This window comes from Mus pahari, chromosome 1 (assembly GCF_900095145.1).
Source record: "Mus pahari chromosome 1, PAHARI_EIJ_v1.1, whole genome shotgun sequence".
Lineage (NCBI taxonomy): Eukaryota > Metazoa > Chordata > Mammalia > Rodentia > Muridae > Mus > Mus pahari.
This window is the reverse complement of record NC_034590.1, coordinates 76,499,863-76,507,939: the sequence shown is the minus strand read 5'-3', so window position 1 is coordinate 76,507,939 and position 8,077 is coordinate 76,499,863. Positions and strand designations below refer to the sequence as shown.

Sequence of the window (8,077 nt, the reverse complement as noted above, 5' to 3'; positions counted from 1 at the left end):
AAAAAAAAAAAAAACCAAAACAAAACAAAAAACAAAACAAAACAACTCCCCCCCGAAAGACTATGTGTTACAAAGAAAATACAAAGAAGATTCTTGAACATTTATTTAGGACCATTCAAACAAAGGTATTTATTACAAGTTCAAAGTGCTTCATAATTTCAGAAAACAGTTGATTTCTACCAACAACAAGGTGAATAAGATACAGGATAGTTAAGGTAGAGAACCTGTGTTTAAAAGGATGAAGGAAAGCACCAATTCTACCCCATCTCCAAGTCCTCCGCCCAGCCCTCACCCCTTAGTTTTAGCGATCTGCAGCTTTATTCTGTAGAACCTTCATGTCTGGTACAGTGTTTTATGGTCTCTTTTGTTGAGTATATATTTACCCAGTACATTCTAAATAATCTTTTCACCCCTCACCCCTCATATGACTTATGGCACATAGTGATGGCTTTTGGGCTGTGTTCACCTACACTCTAGTGTATGACTCTTCTGGCTGCTAGTGGCTTTACTGATTTATGTGAATGTTTGTGCAAACCCTCTTTTATAAATATCACTCCTCTCCTCACTTGAACTCTTTCAGTCTAAAAGTATGTAAGGAGTGTGATTACCTTTGTATAAACTTTTTAGTTTATCAATATGTATCTTAAGTAAAGGATGTTTCAAGTGTGGTCTGATCAACATGGCACAGTATAAGGCTATTTGTATTGAATTCTTATGGATATAGTTCTATTTTGCTAATTTGGTTGAAGTGTGTATTAAATGGATGCTCATTATGTTTCTCTGAAACATAATCTTGCCCACTTACTTCTCTCTCAACCCACCCTTATAAAATATTGTTTTACCATGACTCTGAACTAAATAATTTTCATATATTATATGGAAGTGAAAAAGTACAAAACTAATATTCAAACACTTGGGGTTTAGAATTGTATTCCAATTATATTTGTTTAAACATCTTTGTTTTCACTTCCTCAGCAATAAAATTCATTTCCTTTTAGCAGTAACTTCAGTTGAACTCCTCAATATTGATTAGGTTATTCTATTGTGGTGTTCTTTTGCCTTTTCATGCTGACAGTGCATGTAACTTTGGGATGCAAAGTCACTGAGTGCGATACAAGTCTGTAGAGATCTATGGAAAGCCTTGCAGAGGAGAGTATCATGGGAGATAGTATAAAAAAATTTTTGTAACTTCTAAAAACAAAGTTTTAGAGCCTTAAAATGGAATTGGGAGAACTGTAGACTGGGCTTATTCTACCTGACCAAAAGAGCCTGAGTAAAAAATCAATGAGGCTATTGATGTTCTATAAATATGCATGTGGATTAGTAGTTTGTCTTCCTCTGTTTGAGGTCTCAAACTACCAAGCTATGGAGAAAGTGAAATAAAATGAAAGAACCCAAGAAACATGCAATAGAAGAATGGGATGTTTCTTTGCACATGGATTCAAACTATTCTAAAGCCAGACAAAAGGCCAGGATGACTTTTGACAGTTTTTACTGTATTTTCTCATGTATGTCTCCAAGTACACATTAAGAATTCCATACAGGGCACAATGTATGTCACTTTCATGCTTATTAGCAAAATAATACCTTGAACAAATTGGTCATAGAAGCATCCAAAATACTAATTACTCTGATGAGAAAAAATAATGTTTATACAATGGAAAGGCAAAGAAATATAGAAGGATATCAATTACCTCTCTGAGTTTTTGTCTCTACTGAGCTTCCTAACATCCATTTAAAAAGTTGGTGTCATTCCAATGGACATTTAAGGAGGAGAGAGGATTTGATGTTTATGTGATATGGTTTCTGAGGGACAGGACCTTGTGGAAGGTCCTGCTGAGAGCACTCTTCACTTCATTATTTCTCAGGCTATAGATGATGGGGTTCAACATGGGAGTCACAACAGTGTAGGACAGTGATAACAATTTCTTGCTTTCAGGAGAATTATTTGATTTAGGCCTAAAGTAAGTGAGGCTTGAAGACACATAGAAAAGAGAGACAACGAGGAGATGTGAGGAGCAGGTGGAGAAGGCTTTGTGCTTCCCTTTAGCTGATGGAATCTTGAGGATAGAAGCTGCAATGAGAGTATAGGAACATAGGATCAGCAGGCAGGGTATCATGACAACCAGAATGGTCCCAACAATGGCATAGACCTCAAACTGGGCTGTGTCTGCACAGACCAGCCTCAGCACAGGTGGGCTGTCACAGAAGAAGTGGTTCACCTTGTTGGTGGAACAGAATGGAAAACTGAAGAGCCATGTGGTCTGCACAGTGGCTACAGGGAATCCTGGAAACCAGGAGACAGCAGCCAGTTTGACACGTGTCTCTTGGTTCATGATGACTGGGTAATGCAAGGGACTGCAGATGGCCACATAGCGGTCATATGCCATGGTGGCGAGGAGGAAGCACTCAGCCACTCCAAAGAAGAAGAAGAAATACATCTGAGTGGCACAGCCCAGGAAGGAGATACTTGTGTCCTGGGCAATCAGAGTCCCCAACATTTTGGGCACAATGACTAGATTGAAACCAATCTCTAAGAAGGATAAGTTCCTGAGAAAGAAATACATGGGACTTTGCAGCATGGGGTCAGCCAAGGTCACCAGAATGATGAGGCTATTTCCCAGCAGAGTGACCAGATAGATGACAAGAAATGCCAGGAAGAGCAAGGTCTGTATTTCAGAAGGCAGGGAAGAGAAGCTCATAAGGATAAATTCAGTTATTCTTGTCTGGTTTCCTGTAGCCATATGAATGAGCATAAAAAAACCTGTGTGCTCATGGAGACAGATTCTTGATCACACAAAGCAGATTCTGGATTTATGTTTCAGACCCTTGATAATTGACAGGGAAAGAGGTAAAACCACATCTGTCCAAAGAAGAAGCACCTTGTGAAGCCTAACAATGAAGACAAAGGTATAGACCAAATACCTAACAGCACTATCATATCTAATGGGAATAGCAAAGTCATAAAGCCAGCACAGCTTCTTGACAAGTATATATTAAAGCTAACTGAGTGATGCAATCACTGTCATGTGGTCTTCCACTTTTGGCTTTGATATTCACATGTTGCATGCTTGGGGGTGCTTTTAATATTTGTACAACTTGGAATATTGGATTGATGGAATTATTTAGGAATAAATGCCTTCTTCCAGGAGTATTTATTGTTTATAAGCTTCCCCAGGAAAGTCATGAACCTACAATTCCTCCTGCTTTTTGGGAAATATCCTTATTTGGCCTTCTTGAAGGTCTTCCTTATGGGCTGGAGTTTGTGACTCAGATAAAGACAACAGAGATCTCCTTATGAGGCTATAACTCCAAGATACTCTTGGGACATCTGCCCCCATACTCACTCAGGAACAAGATAATTAGAACAAAGTAAACTTAAAAAGGTAAACAAGATTCAGTGACTAGAGGAGTTGGCAGCAGATCAGGGTAAAAGCCTCTTCTTCCATTCACTCAGCCATTATGTGGCATATAAGTTTGGGGTCCTTGTATGGTATACCCTTGGAGAAAAAGATACAATCACAAAGTTAGATTTGCTGTGTTATCTCTTCACTACACAGGAGCTTATACGGGTGGACAAAGAATGGTGTGCATAAACGATAAAAGTATAAAGTATTGAGACTCCATTTGTTAGAAAAGTTAGCTCATACAGGGCCTGTATGGTGATGTTTGACCAAGGAACAATAGACATACAAATAAATTCTACAATGAAATGAAATATAGATATTGTTTCATGGGAAGAAATTTAATAATAACTGCAGCAGCTTCAGCCTGAAGATTTTTCTTATATTTAATGACAATTGGCATTCTGACCATTAAGAGTTAGTAACAGACTGCTCAGGATATGACAATCTGCCCAGGCTGGCTTGGAGATTTTCTTTCTGGTGTCTGTGAAATCACAAGATTCTTAAATGTTGGGTTATGAGGTCAATGAGGGAAAATGATTGTAAAAGACAATTCTGTTCTGTCACTGTTTATCAGTGATGGTTAAGCTAATGACCAACAGAAAGTTAAGACACAAGTAAAGGGATAACAATGATATGATCTATGGTCTGGAACAGCATGAATCTATCCATGCCTACTGAGTTCTGTATGAACGAAGAAGCACTCTGACTGCCAGTCAGTCAGGCTATAATATTCCTCAGACCCCGTGCCTGACTCACTTCTCCCTCACTGACTCCTTGTCTCCTCTGTGTGACCTGGCCATCACTGGGGCAGGCCACCGGCAACCTAACCATTGATCATTCCCTTTATTTTATTCTGTAAAAAATTATTCATTTCATAAAAGAAATCAAGCATTTCTATGCAGCCCCCTGATTCCTTCACACTGAAAATACTTCATTAACTAGGCTGAATGAATAGCATCCTTAAGCAAAGGACTATAATCAAGTAAAAACCAGAAAGATTCTATTTATACATTATATATATTTACCCTAACAAATGTGTCATTGTTTCAATTTTCATCACTGACAAAATTAATAGTTATCATTATCATTGTCTCGGGGCCCATGCTTCTATAACTTTGACAAAGGACAGAGTTTTCAAAGGTCATTATTTTATTAAATTTTTTTGAGGTGATTCATAGGAGGAAAAGGAAGAAGCTATACCTAAAAACACATTTAGGGGATTAGATGAATGAAACCCATTCAACAGGCTACCCCAACTTTCTTACCTACTCAGTTTATGGGTGCCAATCCTGAGAACTTCCTCTTCAATCCATTGGAACCCAGATTGGCAACTGGTTATTGGTAGTTGCCTAATACATTGTGTATCAAAATTAAGATCCTGAAAATAATTTCCTATAAGGAAGTGGAAAATTAATATGTATAATAGGCTTCAAATAATTTAAACTTGGCGACCTCCAAGTACACCACAAAACAAGCAACACCCCAAATAACAAATTCCTTAAATTTTTTTTAAACTTCTTAGAAACATTAGCATGAAGTTTCAAAGCTAAATGTTCATCAATAGCTCATCAACTACCTGAAGGGAGATGTAGTTTCTAAATGAAATGAAATTTCAGTATTTATTCAGTTCCTTTAGAGTAACTTGTATGATGATATGTGAGTGATCATTGAAGTCTAGAGTCTACCAAAAGACAGAGTTAAGTAATTTTAAACTGTTAGGTATAAAATAACTGGTAGAGATGACAAAGATAAAAGGAGTACTCATTTGTGAATAAAAAATAATTTTAAGGCTGGAGAGATGGCTCAGAATTTAAGAGCACTGGCTGTTCTTCCAGATGTCCTGACTTCATTTCCCAGCAACCACATGGTGGCTCATAACCATGTATAAGGAGATCTGGTGCCCTCTTCTGTCCTTGCAGGCCCATATGTAGGTTGAACACTATATATAATAAATAAATCTAAAAGAGTTTCAAAACCATAATTTTAATTAACTATAAAAGAAATACATAGCATCTTGAAGGGCACATATGAAGAATAAGGACACCTAACACAGCCACTTAATACTTTTTAGGCACTATGAAAATAAACTTGGCTAACATATAGGCATGAAAAGCCTTTATATAATTATGAGAATATTACAGTAAAAAAAATCAAATTCTAAAAGTAGAAATGAATAAAGAACAGACATGCTTTGGCTACAAGAATTTATGTACAAGAATTGCAAGTATAGAGGGAGTGCAATAAAGTGCAGCTAGCCTCTCAACTTTTAGCATACAATTGCATTTGATATGGAAAGTGATTTAAATGGTGAAATTGAGCTGTAGACAACTGTGAAGAAACTGTTAAGTGTTGAACACTCAACGTAAAAAATGAATGAAAATTAAAAATAAGAAAATTATCAAGGCTATATGGCAAATTTCAAAGGGAGAAAAACATGCAAAAGGATGTAAAGACAGATTCGAAGACTGACAGAATAGATTAATAAGAAATAGATTAATTAAGAAATTAACTCATGTTCACACAATGAACTGATATTTGAAGCTGTGTCATGGATAGTCTTCAATAATAAAATATTGTACTCAAGGAGAGGTGGGGCAGATATTGGGACACAAAGTGAATAAATTAATACACTAATGAAAAAAATTAAGGGGAAAACATCATAGGTCAAATGCCAAAAGTGTTTTAAATGATATAATTAGAGCATTTTGAAGTATGCATGCTTTACAGTTTTACATTAAGCTTGGATATTTTTATTTTCTAGAATATGCCTCTTCATTTCTGTTACAGTATTGTAATATTAATCAATGAATGAAGGAAGGACCTACATAGCAACATTTGACATAAAGTGATTTTCTATGGACTTCCATACTTCCATGTAGCCATTTAAAACGATGCCATAAATGAAGGTTAATAGCTCTAGAAGGTATTCCATGTGATTAGTTCAATTCATTTAAGGTAAATATATTCATTTTTAAATATCAAATTATATCTATGAATATCAAATCTGCAATGTATTCATCTTAGTATTTCTCTTAATGATGCTATTGCATTTTATTCTTTATTCCATAATTTCTACATTGTTCACTTTGATGTATTTTTATATTTATATTAACATTTAAATAAGAATAAAATGTCTGTGCAATATTTAAAAGACAAGAGAAAAACTTGAAGCCACATTTGTGGCAAGTCCACAAAGAATAAAACATATTTATATAACCAGTTCATCAAGAGTTCACATAAGTGAGTGGTTAGCTTTTATTGCTCTTATTTTATCACTACAAATGGAATAATATACTTGAGTAATTTATGATATTGAATTTAAAATTTAATAACTGCAGGATGTAAATTTAGAGCCATTGTATAAACTTGTATGATCGGTAAGGATAGCACACAGAACATGAATCCAGTCATTTTGAACTTCATGCTGTTAAGGGGAATAAAGAGTATTTAGAGAAACTAAAATATACATTTTGTAAAGGGATAAAATGTTCAGTATTAGTATAATTGAGTAGAAGGCAAAACTGAATTTCGAGTAGTAAGCTAGTTTTGGACTTACACGGCACACTGAGAACGTGTTTTACTCTGAAGATGCAGGAACATATGAGAATTTTAAGCTTAGTAATGACAGATTGCCTTAAATGATTTTAAAATAAAATCTGGATACATTGAGAAGGGTTAAATAGAGTGATCGATGTGTGCATTTGAATCTTCATCATTACCAAAGGCAGAGGAGCCAATCAGGAGGCTCCACCACTGATCCATGCCCAAGTTTCATGTCCACAGGAATGGTTTGTTAAAACCCTGAGAATGGGTAGGATGTTTGTGAGATATACACAGGGAAAGGGGGAGAAGAAGGCATTGTCTCCCTGGACAAGTAGAATTTAATGAACTAAAGAAACAAAAAAAGACACTGCACTTGAGCCTCTGATTTCATCTCTGCTGAGAGTTATGGCAGGTCTCAGATCGCTCTGCTCAGTCGTCCCTTCCTCCCACAAAGCCCCTGGTCCCACCATTTTTATATCCAGAATCATAGCTGCTGGGAACTGAAAAAACCCTGGAGAGCCAACAGTAAAAGCCTGGTGGCTTCTGCCGAGAAAGTCCATTTTCTTCACTCCGATATGCTGCTTGTGGGCTGAACTCTGTTGTCATTGATCTTTGTCCTCAGTTTTCTCTGGGGCTTCAGTCTAAATGATGTACTAATGGACAGTCCTCATTAAAAAGTTGTTAATAAGTCACTCTGATGCCAGAGAACCCAGATGATCAATGATCCCAGTGGCCTACACTGGGGACCTGGAGGAAAACTTAGGTGAATACACAGCATAAGATCTGTAAGTTGGGCAATGATCCAGGCAGCCAAGACTTACCTCTTGATAAACTTACATTGCCAAGGATTAGTTCAAGAACAGGTTGTCCTTGGCTTACAGGTTTCTGGGAATGACTGTTGTTCAGAGAAGCTGGGAATTTCCCCTGGGCTGTCAGTTGACTCTTCTCACCTACTGTGACACAGTACTTTAGAGTCTGAAATGAAGAAATGTCTTTATGATGTTTTGAATATTTAGCCCATGGACAATGGTCTTAGTCTTCTGGCTAGTCTCAATCTTACTGTGGGAACCCCTTTGTTACAAATTCTTTACATTTCTGCAACAGTGAATCTTGCAGCGTAAGGCTGA

General features: G+C 36.7%; 1 protein-coding gene across 1 annotated transcript; it reads right to left on the bottom strand.

Annotated features, from left to right (window-relative positions):
* Positions 1 to 1,788: 1,788 nt before the first annotated feature.
* On the bottom strand, positions 1,789 to 2,756 carry LOC110330486 (olfactory receptor 10A5-like). The gene has a single exon (XM_021210618.1). It carries the CDS (start codon positions 2,754 to 2,756, stop codon positions 1,791 to 1,793), a length of 966 nt encoding a protein of 321 aa, XP_021066277.1. The 3' UTR covers positions 1,789 to 1,790.
* Positions 2,757 to 8,077: the final 5,321 nt, after the last annotated feature.